Here is a 14,830-nt window from a genome sequence, read left to right as displayed (position 1 = left end):
GAAGAAATAATGTAACACCAAAAATGATTGCAAACAATTTAAGACCTTTAAGTACAGCTGGAGGTGCCACCCCTATCACATGAAGATACAGTAACAGCCCTTATCCCATGATCTATCAAAAGATGGATGTATGGAAATAGAAGGAATGTGACCTTGGTGTTGGACACATGCACTGAGTGGCTTGAAGTGCACTCATGGATGTGGAGCAGATGAGGAATATTGTGACTACAACACATCTCATGATTTAATGTGCTTTCAACTCAAAATATAAATTGTAAGTGGATATTAAGGACTCAATCTGGGTAAGCCACAGAGCACTGTTTACACCAGACAGACAAATAGGCACATGATAACAGTGCTTAAATTAAGTGTTCGAAATGAATGTTGTGAAACATTAATATAGGGCACTTTTCTTATTGTACACAAACAGCTATAAAATCACTTGGGCCTTTTCAGCACCCAAGCTGACAGCCGTCTTCACTACAGGTTAAGGACTGAAATATGATACATACGAAGTGCTACTACATCTGCTTTGACTGAGATTACAAATTACTTTACAGGTTGCACACATTTTAAGAGTTCCTTTTCCATGGATTGGCACTCTGAGAAAATTGTTGACTGTGAATCACACAATAACCTATTTCCAGAACAAATGTTTCATTTTGCACTACTCTGAAACTTCACAACTAAAACTGTGTGCTGAATCAGGACTCTAGCATGGACCTTACCTTTTGCCTGCAATGCTCTTATCTAACTAAGCTACCCAGGCAGGTGACTGACGAGGTTCTAGTTTTGACTCCTGACCTGGCACACAGTTTTAGTCTGGCATGAAGTTTCAAAAACCTGCAAACCTGCCACACCACAAGGAGTTGCAGCCAGTTGGAGAGCGGCAGCTCACCAGCCTCTGCAAATAGTCGGGCACAGAGCTAAGCCTATGCGAACACATGGCCGACATTACCACCTCCCCCCCCCCCCCCCCCCCCCCCCCCAAAGTCTGAATAACATGTACGATCTTCAGATGTGTAGACCTAGCCGACCCATACACCTTACACCAATAATCTGACCAGCGATGCTCAGGAGCCTGCAGGGAGCTTGAAGTTTGTCCATTCCTCCACCCTTACTAACTTCTGTTGCACTACCAAGTTACTACTGATGCTTCAGAGGAAGAGCAAAATATAGCAAAACTGGCCACAAATAAGAGGCACAGTACCAGCTTCTTTACTGTGGTAGTAGTAGTTGTTGTTGATGTCTGCAGAAATGATAGTGATACGTGACAAGGTTCCTTGAGAGTATCTGAAATATCACTGCAACAAAAAGACTTTATAAAGACGAAAAGATATCACCAGAAGCCCTTTTTTTGGAGCTGTCTTGAGATACTTTGCATCTGAATGGTATCACAGGCTTCCTCAAAGAAGAGAGAGACACCTAAAAATGTTGCTTGCATAGGAAAGTCTGTTAGATAATCATCTCTAGCAACACAGGTTTATCAACGATAGCATGATACCAACCATATCTACATTAGAAGGGACTAAGCAACTCGCCGAATTTAATCGAGACAAAACAACAGTTACTGTACACTCCTAAAGGTCTTTCCTACACAGTTGTATGCTCTTTTCCTGATTTCAGATGAGTGAAAAAGATTTCTACCTATGATAAGGATCACAAAATTGTGCTTTTCCCTATACTCAGTTGAACAATGAAGTAGTCTTTCTTTTGCTCCACCTGCGAAGTGCCCCAACATGGTGTAATGTAGTTCAAATGGTTCAAATGGCTCTGAGCACTATGGGACTCAACTGCTGTGGTCATCAGTCCCCTAGAACTTAGAACTACTTAAACCTAACTAACCTAAGGACATCACACACATCCATGCCCGAGGCAGGATTCGAACCTGCGACCGTAGCAGTCGCACAGTTCCGGACTGCGCGCCTAGAACCGCGAGACCACCGCGGCCGGCTGTAATGTAGTTTCTTCTGCCTAAATGTCAAGCCATGATCAGCAGACAATGCCAAATCCAGCTCACACATTGAGAGGGGATAACTGTAAAGTTCTTTGGCACTATAGCCAAAGTCTTGACCTGTTCCTCAGTGACAGGTCTCTGTCAGAGGAAGACTGGCCTCTGGCTGTATTGCAGCCACTTTGGCAGAATGTTCTGCCAGTAATGTGCTGAGTGACAGATTTGTCTATCGACTACAGTATCACATTTCATCAGGAACTATGCACACCTTCCTCTTCAGTCAGAAATCTTCCCCACAGTCTACCATACTACTGTAGATTTTGTGGCACAGTTTGTACAATTCAGGAACTCTCTCAACACAAGCCTTCTTACACTCCTTAACGATATGGTATCATTTTGCCCATACTATTATAAACTCCACAAGAGCCTCAGCCACTCGACAGTATTTGAATTTGAACACAGCTGTAGACCAACTGCTGGCTGCAAGAGCACCACTTCTCACTATGCCAGATGACAGGTAGCCTTCACAATTGGCTTGAAGGCTCAGTGGCATTTGTATCAAGGCTGCAGGGGTCACATCTGTAACACCAGCCACACCTTTCATATTTAAAGTTCCCCACTCTTGTCATTTGGACAGCTAAATCAAGAAACCCATTTACTGACACATACAACAATCCACAGTCATGCCTAACAGTGATGACTGAAATGTGCCAGACTTTACAGCAGTAGAGAACTAGTGACACTGAAGAAATCTTGTTTGTGCCAGGAATAGCAGAGTTCCCTCAAGATGCTCATTGTTTCACACAACACAAATTAGGGGAGGGACAGCACCATGCTAAGCAGCAGCAACAGTCAGCATCACAAAAGTGATCACATGCCCACTTCCACTGTGCCCTTATTACCTTGTTCAGCACGAATGGGCAGCATGCCCAAAGCCTTGAGCAATGTGCAACTGTTGAAAAAACAAGGATATATTTGTCTGAGTGCACCTCTCAATCTCAGGCAACAGACATTAACGTGGAGGCGAACACTGTTTCTCTAGTGATGGTCACCCCAAACAAACTTCATATTGATGTATGTGTTATGGACACAAATGCAAGTAGACATGTGTGGCAGTGACCTTGTTAAATTCTCAAACTTGTGCGAATCTCAGATCATCAGTGTTGTTCCATCTCTTGTTGACTGATGCATTACAACAAACAACAAATACCCATACTGGGACAGTTTTCTAGTCCCATAGTGTATACAACAGTTGTTTGGTCTTCGACCTTTCTAGTGGTAGATGATACCGACACTGAAAATTTATTTGGGTCAGACATCTTCAAAATTTTTGAATTCTTATTTCAGATGAAGTGCATTTGGTATCAAACCAAGTTCCATACCAAAAACTGGATGCACTATGCCTGTAACTTTCCCCACTGTTTTCAGATGGTTTAGGGTGTGCTACCAATTTCAAGGCTCACATCACAATGAAACTGATGGCATGCCTCCAAAGCCAAACTCTGGCTTTGGGGCAATTTTATGAAGCCTGTAAATTCACAGTCAATTAATAATACCTATCTCTTACCCCAGCTGGATGAACTCTTAGCTCAGCTTCTGGATGGCGATATTTTTACAAAATTGACTTTTCTGAAGCCTACCTGTAACTGAAGGCTTCAGAAAAGTCAATTTTGTAAAAATATCGCCCTCCAGAAGCCGAGCTAAGATCTGAAGACTACCTGTAACTGATGAGGAGGTACTGAATAGAATTGGGGAGAAGAGGAGTTTATGGCACAACTTGTCAAGAAGAAGGGACCGGTTGGTAGGACATATTCTGAGGCATCAAGGGGTCACAAATGTAGCATTGGAGGGCAGCGTGGATGGTAAAAATCGTGGAGGGAGACCAAGAGATGAATGCACAAAGCAGATTCAGAAGGATGTAGGTTGCAGTAAGTACTAGGAGATGAAGAAGCTTGCACAGGATAGAGTAGCATGGAGAGCTGCATCAAACCAGTCTCAGGACTAAAGACCACAACAACAACTACCTGTAACTGCCTCTGGATGATGATTCCATGTGTAACCTCGTATTCAATACCCCATTTGGGTTACACCAATACCAACGTCTGCCGTTCAATGGAACTAGCACCCCTGCCATTTTCCAATGATTTCTGGAGCAACTCCGGCTTCCGTGACAGGATGCATTAACTAACTGAATGATATTGCCGTCTCCAGTTTCTCTACAGATGAACATTTGCAGAACCTTCATGCCTTGTTCAGGTGCTGCAGGCATCAAATGTAGACAAATAGCAATTTTTTGACCCCTCTATTATTTACATCAGTTTCGAAGGCTCGTGTTGGCATCAAGCCTGTATACCAGCATGTCAATGCCATTGCATCTTGGCAGCATCCTACCAATATCGAAGAGTTTCGGGCTTTTCTCAGAAAGATGGAGTACTACCAAAAATTTTTTCCTGATGCAGCCACAATAGCTTGGCCCCTTCAACTTCTGGTTCCTCTATTCCATCCTTCAGCATCTCTTGCAGACAATGTGGCCCATCCCCTGCAAAGCTGGGTTCTGCTTTTGTTGGACTATAACTATGAGATTCACTTTCACCACACAGGACAACACGCTAATGCGGATGCTCATTCTCAGTTGCCATTTGGGCCTGATCCTGCATTTCATCAGGATGAACTGTTGTGTGTCCATTTAGACATTGAAGGCCAAAACACTATTGATGGTTTTCCCATTACTAGCTCTCTAATTCCAGTGGCTGTTGTGGCCAATCCTGTCTTGCACCAGGTTGTTCACTTTGTCCACCACAGCTGGATGGATAAACCACTGGGCCAAGCATTGTATACTTTGCATAATAATTATGCTCCCCACCCTGACTTTCAGTTCTTGGTTTGTTACTGTGGGCTACGTAACAGTCGGCTCCCAGGGTTGTGATCCCATCCATGTTGCAGTGGGGCATCATGCACCACCTGGACCATTGGGATGTTTTTCGTATGAAACTGGTGGCCCACAGACACACGTTTTGGCTGGGTATTGACAATGAAATCATGCCTGTTGTGTCAGCATGCTCACAGTGCACCTCCCATCAGGTGGTATCATGGGCCTCTCTTTCCGCTTGCCCCCTCGGATCCTGCAATGTCTTTGCTCTGAGTGCCACCACAGCTGGGCAGTCACATTAGCGCCAGGCCACCTCCATTTCCGCGGCCCCTGTTGCCACTGCTTTTGTCTTCTCTGCTGCCTTCGTCGCAGAGTGCCTGACCGGATGAGGATATGGATATGGATATGACGACGCCATCAACAGTGCTCCCTTACGGTCTCTCACGAGGGAGTGGGTGTCACACCTGTGCCATTTCAGACCATCTTCTCCTGCAACGGTACAACACCTGCTCCAGCAGTCGTCCCCTTCCGATGAAGACATGGACATCTGCACAGTCAACAGTTTTCCGCCAAGGGGTGAGGAGAGCTGTAATCCTATACAGTAAGACCGCATATTTAAACAGCCTGTGCCTGCACGGCTGGCCTACAGAAACTGCCACTCCTATGTTTTGGTGACTAACACAAATCTTCACTATTAAACTGTATGTTCTTGTAACCCATGACTTTGTGTGCTTGTTCTTATTACAACAGCCATCTGTGTGTCTGTAACTGTTTTCATGTGGAAAAATTAAAAGTTAGTTGGTTGGAATTCTAATATTGTGCTGGTGCAACGTTATAAGACACCTCTTGTCAATTAATCATAAGTTTTTTTTCATACTTGCACAATTCTTTTGTGGTCAGAAAGTTCCATCATGAAACCCACAATACTTTTAAGCTTCTTCATTACAGGGAACATTTTGAAAGACTTCTTTTTTTGCCATTAAGTTACTGCTGTTTTGAAGTTCCACAGCCAAAATGATACTGTCTCACAAATTAATGGGCAGTCAAGATTAAAGAAATGCCTATCAGCAGCACACCTGTAATTTCCTTGTAAAATGTTTGTCAAATACTGCGCAATTCGCGATCACCTGCTAACTGCAGTTTTCAGGTAGCAATCAGATTCTCATCTTTTGATCATTACTACTTCTCAATGCTTGTTTAGAAAAAAAAAGCTAGGTAAAATGGCTACAGGCTATTGCAGCCACACACACACACACACACACACACACACACACACACACACACACACACCCCAAGTGATCATAAGAGGTATTCTAGACAGAAAAAAATTGCAAATAATTCAGGACTGATTTCTCCATAAAACAAATAAATGGAAGTTAGAGCAACAAATTACATTAGGATTTCTCTCTTACTGTTGTATAGTTACAGTCATATACTTTTTTTAAAATATATTCCACAAAACAAAGTATCACCTGGAATTCCACATGTAAATTTAATAATGAAATTACATTCATTTTTTAAAATACGAGGGCGGTTCAGAAAGTAACCTCTGATTGGTCACAGTGCGGGTTGTGGGGGGAGTAGCGACACCATCTGTGCGTTCACGCACTCAACAGGTCAGTCGGCATCAAGCCGTGGTCGAGTGAACGTCGTACCTGCGCTAGTTTAGTTTTTGTGGCAGTTTGAAATGTGTGCTGCAATAGAAAACCCCGCCAAATGTGAAGTGCGTGCTGTCATAAGGTTTTTTACAGCCAAAGGATATTCTGCAGCAGCTATTCATCGTGAGCTTTGTGCCGTGTACGGACCAAGAGTTATGAGTGAAGGAGTTGTCCGTGAATGGGTACGTTTATTTAAAAGTGGACGAGAAAACGTTCATGATGAAGAGAGGAGTGGTAGACCATCATTGGTGACTGACGAACTCGTTCAGACAGTTGATGCAAAAGTCCGTGAAAATCGACGTTTCTCAATGTCGGAGTTGTCTACTGGTTTTCCACAGATTTCTAAGACTCTTGTACGAGATAGTGACAGCAAGATTGGGTTACCGTAAGTTCTGTGCACGATGGGTGCCCAAAATTCTTACCGACCACCACAAAACTCAAAGAATGGCCTCTGCATTAGACTTTCTGTCACGTTATGAGGACGAAGGAGAACCATTGTTAAACAGAATCGTGACCGGTGACGAAACCTGGATTAAGTACGTGAACCCTGAGACAAAAGAACAATCAAAGATGTGGGCACATTCAAATTCGCCTACCAGACCAAGAAAAGCCTCGCAAGATTTTTCTGCCAGAAAACTGATGGCAACAGTGTTTTGGGATGCCAAAGGGGTGTTGTTGGTTGAATTCATGGAACGTGGTACGACCATTAATCAAGACGTGTACTGTGAAACAATAAAAAAGTTACGACGGGCTATACAGAACAAACGCCGTCGTATGCTGACTTCCGGTATTGTTTTTTTGCTCGATAACGCCCGTCCTCACTCTGCTCGCAGAACAACGGCCCTTCTTGAGTCCTTCAAGTGGGACGTTATCAACCATCCACCTTACAGCCCAGACCTGGCGCCAAGTGATTATCACCTCTTCATGCATTTGAAGAAATGGCTCGGGTCACAGCGGTTTGATGACGACGAAGAGCTCAAAGATGCGGTCACAGGCTGGCTCCAGGCACAAGCGGGTGATTTTTATGCAGAAGGAATTTCAAAAAGCTTGTGAAGAGATACGATAAGTGCCTCAATCACTATGGAGACTATGTAGAAAAATAGTGCAAAGATGTAGTTGTAAGATGTATATATTAAAATATTTTTATTTAACTTGGTGTATTTTTTTAAATCAACCGGAGGTTACTTTCTGAACGGCCCTCGTAATATTGTACTTATTAATTTGTAACATAATAACATGAACTAAATTATGTAAGCATACACAGAAACAAATGGAGCAACTAACCTTTCTCATCTTTCACAGCAATCCCTTCTGTTACAAGTGCCTCTGCAACAGAAGAGCCATTGTTTTCCAATGTAACTGAATATTTGTGATCCTCTTGCTCGTGGAACGTACAAGCTTGTTTCTCCGAGAAGAACTTTCCAACATCTAATGGGCTGACTTTCCATTCAGAACTTGGAGGCTTCACACCTTTTAAACAACATTGCAAGGCATAAACTGGATAAGAAAGGTACTTTTTCTCCAAGGGCCAAATGTCTGAAGCATCTGCAATATCACAGTTGCCAAAATCAACATATTGTATAACTACTGCATTCCCTTTAAGTTCTTTCACAATCGCTCTGTACAGAACTTTGTCACTTTTAAATCTCGCAATGACTGGAGTATCTGCAACAATGTTTATTTTCTGGCGTTTTTTCTTGCGATAATCAGTCTGAATTGATTCCATCATATTTTTTAATTCGGTCTGTAAGGAAATTAGCTGACAATAAAAGTTTTCTGGGTTAACAAACCATGACACTAGAACATCATGCTTGGTGCCAACCAAAGTATTCTGCAATTGGTATTTGTCTTCAAAAGTAGCACAAATGCTGTCCACATTATCACAAATTCCTGAAGAAACACTTGCCCCAGCCTCAATTTTCTCCAGTTCAGATGGATCAGCACCAAAATCTTCATTGATTGATTTACTAGAATCTGCAGCTTCTCTTAAAATAACCTCATACTCATCTGATTTCCTTTTGACAAATTTTGTGTTGATTTCTTTCCCATCAGTAGCCTCTTTGAAACGTAAAATTTCTTCTTCAGACCACGAATCTCCAGAAGGCTTTGCACAGAGCATAACACATTTTATTGCCTGTGCTGGCAGAATTTCAAACTCCTTTTCCAATATTTTCAGTCCTGAATGTGGGACTTCATCACTGTTACCGTAGTCTACAAACCGACATAAGACAGTGTCAGCGTAAACGGCTTCAATCACAGCACGATTCCATGAGCCATCCAAAGAATAAAGTGCTGCACATGCAATACCTTCCTTGATATTGTCTAGTGGAGTACCACCACCATCACCATACTTCATTGCAATCTGCTCCATCATTGAATTAAGTTTCAAATCATCAGCCATCTGCAACATCATATTACAATCTTGAAATTTCAATATCTGTGCAAGACATCATAAATGAACAATTTCAGTACAATTAATACATACTAGCTAATTCACTTTGAACTTTATTTTAATACACTAAAGAGCCAAAGAAACTGGTACACCTGCCTAATATCATGTAGGGGGCCCATGAGCACACAGAAGCGCCGCAACACAAAGTGGCATGGACTTGGCTAATATCACATTCAGTGCTGGAGGGAACTGACACCACGAATTCTGTAGGGATGTCCATAAATCTGTAAGAGTACAAGGTGGTGGGGATCTCTTCTGAATAGCACATTGCATGGCATCCCAGATATGCTCACTAATGTTCATGTATGGTGAGTCTGGTGGCCAGTGGAAGTGTTTCAAAAGATGAATGTTCCTGGCACCACTCTGTAGCAATTCTGGACATGTGATGTGTCACATGGTCCTGCTGGTATTACCCAAGTCCATCGGAATGAACACTCGACATGAACGGATGCAAATGATCAGACAGGATCCTTATGTATGTGTCACCTGTCAGAGTCATATCTAGACGTATCAGGGGTCCTATATCACTCCAACTGCACACGCCCCACACCATTACAAAGCCTCCACCAGCTTTAACAGTCTCCTGCTGACACACAGGGTCCATGGATTTATGACATTTTCTCCATATCCCTACATGTCCAGCCACTCGATACAATTTGAAGCAAGACTCATCTGACCAGGCAACATGTTTCTAGTTATCAACAGTCCAATGTCAGTGTTGACGGACCCAGGCGAGGCATAAAGTATTGTGTCAAGCAGTCATAAAGGGTACACGAGTGGACCTTTGGCTCCCAAAGCCCATATTGATGATGTTTTGTTGAATGGTTCACACGCTGACACTTGTTGATGGTCCAGCACTGAACTCTGCAGAAATCTGTGGAAGTGTTGTACTTCTGTCATGTGATGATCCTCTTCAATCGTCGTTGGTCCCATTCTTGCAGGATCTTTTTCCAGCCACAGTGATGGAGATTTGACGTTTTACTGGATTCCTGATATTCACAGTGCACTCATGAAATGGTTGTATGGGAAAATCCCCTTTTTCTTGCTACCTTGGAGATGCTGTGCCCCATCGCTTTTGATAAACTGCCATTGTAGCAGCAGTAATCGATCTAACAACTGCGTCACACACTTCTTGTCTTATATAAGCGTTACCGATCGCAGTGCCATATTCTGCCTGCTTACATATATCTGTATTTGAATACACATGCCTATACCAGTTTCTCTGGCACTTCAGTGTAATATGAAGATGGTTTGAAAAGTCCTCGGAATCCCCATGAGAAGTCAGCGCTAGCGCAACAAGTTGTTCACGTGAGATTCACTGGAATGTTGGCTGTAAACACATGCCATGTCAGTGCTCTTGGAAGAGAGCTGTGGCGGTGACATGGCTCTGTTGTTGTTCCTGCTTAGTGATTTGTGTAGGTGGCGGGGGGAGGGGAGGGGAGGGGGGGGGGGGAGATTCGAGGTGTCATTAAGTACTATGTAAAGAAAGGTATGAAAACAAAGGACATTCATGCCTATTTCCACAGTACACTGGAGGACTCAGCTCCTTCCAAGTCAATTGTTGCCAAGTGGACAAATGAATTTAAATTTGGTCGGGAGGACTTAGACGATGATCCGCACAGTGGTCGGCCAAGATGTGTCACTACTCCAGAAATCATTGCAAATGTACACAAAATGGTCATGGAAGATCGCGTGAAGTGCGTGAAACTGCTCACGCTTGCCAGATGTCATCTTAACGGAAACATCACATTTTAACTGACAAATTAGAAATGAAAAAATTATCTGCAAGATGGGTGCTACGAATCCTGATGCTGGATCTGAAACGTATGTGAATGGGCATATCGGGACAGTGTTTGGCCCATTTTAGGAGAAATGAACAAGATATTTTGCACTGATTTGTGACCACAGATGAAACTTGGGCACCCTACTATACCCCAGAGACAAAAACAACAGTCAAAACAATGGAAACATGTTGATTCTCCGCCACCAAAGAAAGCAAAGACAATTCCTTTGGCGGGAAAGGTCATGGCATCAGTGTTCTGGGATGCGAGGGGGATCCTGTTTGTAGATTATCTCCCCCCCCGGGCAAACAATTACTGGAGAATATTATTCTAACCTCCTGCAGAAATTGCAACAAAAGATACGGGAAAAAAGGCCAGGTTTAGCAAAGAAGAAAGTCACCTTCTCCCATCAGGACAATGCGCACGCACACACATGCCATCGCCATGGCAAAATTACATGCACTAAGGTATGAATTGTTGCCACACCCGTCTTATTCACCTAATATGGCTGTCAGACTGCCATTTCTCCCAAAAACTGAAAATGTTTCTTGGTGGACAAAGATTAACTTCAAACAAAGAATTGATAGTTGGAGTTGACAACTATTTTGCAGGCTTGGAGGAAACTCATTTTCGAGATGGGATCAAGGCACTGGAACATCGTTGGACCAAGCGCATTAATCTACAAGGAGATTACATTGAAAAATAATAAAAGTTTCAGTGATGTGAAGTACTTTTTTCTATTCCGTTCTGAAAACTCTTCAAACCACCCTCATCATACCAGCACTATGCACACGAATCTGCTGTAGCAGAGATTCTGAAATGCTATCCTGACAAAAATGTAGAAACATATTTCTTGGAACAAATAATTTAGCCATTAAAAAATTTCATATAATAAATTGTGTGATGGTAAATTTAACACAAGTCACATTAGCAATGACCTATGCTGCTATGGCAATAAAAGAAAAATTTAACACCAACCAAAATTTACACATATTTACCTGGAGGCAGAATTCACTTGGATTTACAACATAGATGAGCTGCATTGTGTGCACAGTGTTTAGCTGAACATCTATATGAGGGATTGTTTTAACTGATGGTTCAGTTTCAGTGTCATTCCATAAGTCTCCCTGAAAAAGAGCAACCATATAAAAACTGGGAATAACTGTTAGTTATTTGTTCCATAGATCACATTCACAATAAACATTATGACATGGAACATGCCTTCAGAAAAAGAAGCAAAACGATGAAAATTCCTCATGGTGCACAAGGAGTTGTGGAGAAACATTTGATCTAGATTTCAAAATGCATTTGACAGCTTATTTTCATGGATAGCTTGTCAAAGAGTTTTATAGCCGTATACAGAGTGTCCCAGGTTAAATCGTCAATATTGAGGGATATGACCAGAACAATCATGCGAGCGAAAAAGTCTAGTAAACATAAGATTTTTCTTCTAAGAAATACATGAATACATAGCATACAAACTGCCAGCGACTGCCACAATATTCTTATTATTATTATTATCATCCATACTACCTAATATATAAACTGCTTTTGAAGTGCTAAAATGTACTATAATAAATAATATGTCTATAAAATGTCACACTTTACAATGTACTTTGGGTGGGAAGTCTCAATTCCTGAAATCCTTCGCCCATGGTCTCTGGCCTGCCGAGGAGCACCACAGTCCTGGGTCCATGGACAAACTATAAAAACCTGCTGCTTTACAACACATACACACAGACAGACCCAGCCTGCGGGCACATCAATAAGACTAGATCCGACAGGCAGGGCCTGCACATTAGTGGGAAACTATAGGCTTCAGATTGGCAGGAACAATCCGTTAAGAGATACCCAAGAAATGGCCTGTGGTTTTGGCCCATCATGGAGGTCCACTTGTGTGACCAGCTATTCACACGTCACAGACACCATGTGGATGAAATGAGACCATGGTGATCACTCGGGAGACAGATAACTTGTGCAAATACTGTGAGAATCAATACTAATGAGGATAGGTAACACCTCACCGTAAAGATGATCGCTGAGCCACAGACAGGCACATAGAGAAGACAATGACACTCTCACAACTTAATTTTTGGCCATAGCCTTTGTCATAAAAAGAGACTGCACACACACACAAAATCACCCAGACACAACTAATAGACACATTACCATTGCCTCTGACCAATGCGCCGACAAGCTCTGAGAGTCACATCCACTCCTCACCCTGCCCATCATCTGTAGTTGCTAGGCTAGCAGCAAGTAGTGGTGGCAGCACTGACTGCAAGCTGAGGGGAGGTGTGGGAAGGGGAGAAGAGGTAAGAAAGAGAGTCGGGAAGCGGCCCACATACTCAGCTGCACCTAGCCAGCGACAAAGCATGACATCTCAGTAAACAAACAATTTCATGCTACTGAGACAAAAACGAGATTTTCCCAGGCTTTTTTTTTTTTTACAAATTTCCCTGATATTCCCTGATTTCCAGAACTTGTGGCACCCCTGGTTGTTCTTGTGAATATCTCTGGTACTCTCACAACAAAACAACATGCTAATCAGATTTACATATTTTTTATAGTTATGGGGAGGCGTTGAGGTTCTGGAGCAATGTGAATACGGTGTCCTCAACAAAATTACCCTCCCTACTTTGTTCAGAAACAGGTCTCCTATGCCTTAGCTCTCCAGTCCTCTACCACCTCCCACTTACTGATTGTCCAACCACAAAGGAGCACTCCTCTAATGACACAGTACCACCTAAGACTGAGCAACTGAATGACATTCTCTGACAGCGATCAACTACCTTTTGTCATGTCCTGAAACGAAAAATATCCCACCCACTATGCCACTGGTATTCTGCCAACTACAGAACCTATGCAATATCCTTGTCCATTCCTACTCCACCTCTGCTCACAACCCATTGCCTTGTGGCTCATATCCTTGCAACAGACCTAGATGCACGGCCAGTCCCAAACATCTTCCCACCACCACCACCACCACCACCACCACCACCACCAATTATAGTCCTGCCACAGTCATCTCCCATCCCATCAAAGGTAGGTCTACCTGTCAAGGTAGCCATGTGATCAACAAACTAATCTGCAAACACTGTGCCGCTCTCCACACGGCATGACAACTAACCAGCTGTCTGTCCACACAAATGGCCACCATAAAACTGTGGCCAAGAGTCAGCTGGGTCATCCAGCTGCCTAACACAATGTGCTTCAATTCAATGACTGCTTCACACAATACACCATTTGGATTCTTTCTACCAACACCAGCTTTTTTGAAATGTGAGTCCCTACAACTACCCTTCTTTTCCACAACAGCCCTGTCCTTAACCTTTGCTACTCCCAGACCTCCACCTACCTATTCCCTTCTCTACTCCCACTCCAGCACTATCCACCCCACCCCACCCCACCCCCCTCGAAGCACAGTTTCCCAACTATGCATCTCACAGCCCTATCATGTCTCCTGTTTTTCCTGGGATCCCCTGTATTACAGCTACTTTTCTTCAATCCTCTTGGCTCCCTTACTGAACGCCTATTTCTGCTGTATGTTTCGTCTCTGATCACTGTAATACACATTAATCCTGTGAAGTACTACCGATAGTTAAAAAGCTCTGACCAGAAAATCTCGAAATATTTTCCTATAATAATTGATACTATTGTCTATACATAGTCTTTTTTTCTGTTCATGCTTGTAGGAAAGACGACCGTTTGGCTCAAAGGCAATAGGAGGAGTGGAGAAAAAATGACATAGCCTAGGTGTCCAGAGCGGTCATGAGAGAGAGAATGTTTACTTGTTTCTCTGTCACTACTGCAGCCAACAGGTGCACTCGCCTCGTACCGATCAGCAGCTATGGTATAAATAAAGCATGGAAGTATCAAGGACTCGTAAAATCAGATACTACAGACATTCAGGTTTAGACACTCTTGTTACACTATTTGTTTCTCAACTTGCTCACACAATCACTCACATAGGTAATGCCCACTAAAACCAACATTCTTGTATAGTCATCCACAATCAGAACGAAAAAGAAGTAAAGGCATCTTATAATTTACTCAATATTTTGGTAATGGATGCAAGGACATTAAGAACATTGCAGGTGAGCTAGCAATTATTTT

The 14,830-nt window shown here is 42.8% G+C and overlaps 1 protein-coding gene across 1 annotated transcript in view; it reads right to left on the bottom strand.

The window, feature by feature from the left end:
• Positions 1-14,830, bottom strand: part of LOC124787630 — a 212,719-nt gene that overhangs the window by 102,415 nt on the left and 95,474 nt on the right. The window contains exons 6-7 of the mRNA XM_047254390.1: positions 11,713-11,841; positions 7,766-8,882 (exon numbers count right to left, since the gene is read on the bottom strand). Coding sequence (XP_047110346.1) covers positions 7,766-8,882; positions 11,713-11,841 — 1,246 coding nt within the window. The remainder of the gene's footprint in view (positions 1-7,765; positions 8,883-11,712; positions 11,842-14,830) is intronic.

The sequence above is a fragment of the Schistocerca piceifrons genome, chromosome 3, assembly GCF_021461385.2.
Source record: "Schistocerca piceifrons isolate TAMUIC-IGC-003096 chromosome 3, iqSchPice1.1, whole genome shotgun sequence".
NCBI classification, from domain to species: Eukaryota; Metazoa; Arthropoda; class Insecta; order Orthoptera; family Acrididae; genus Schistocerca; species Schistocerca piceifrons.
The sequence above is the reverse complement of the archived record's forward strand: the minus strand, read 5'-3'. Positions and strand labels throughout refer to the sequence as shown.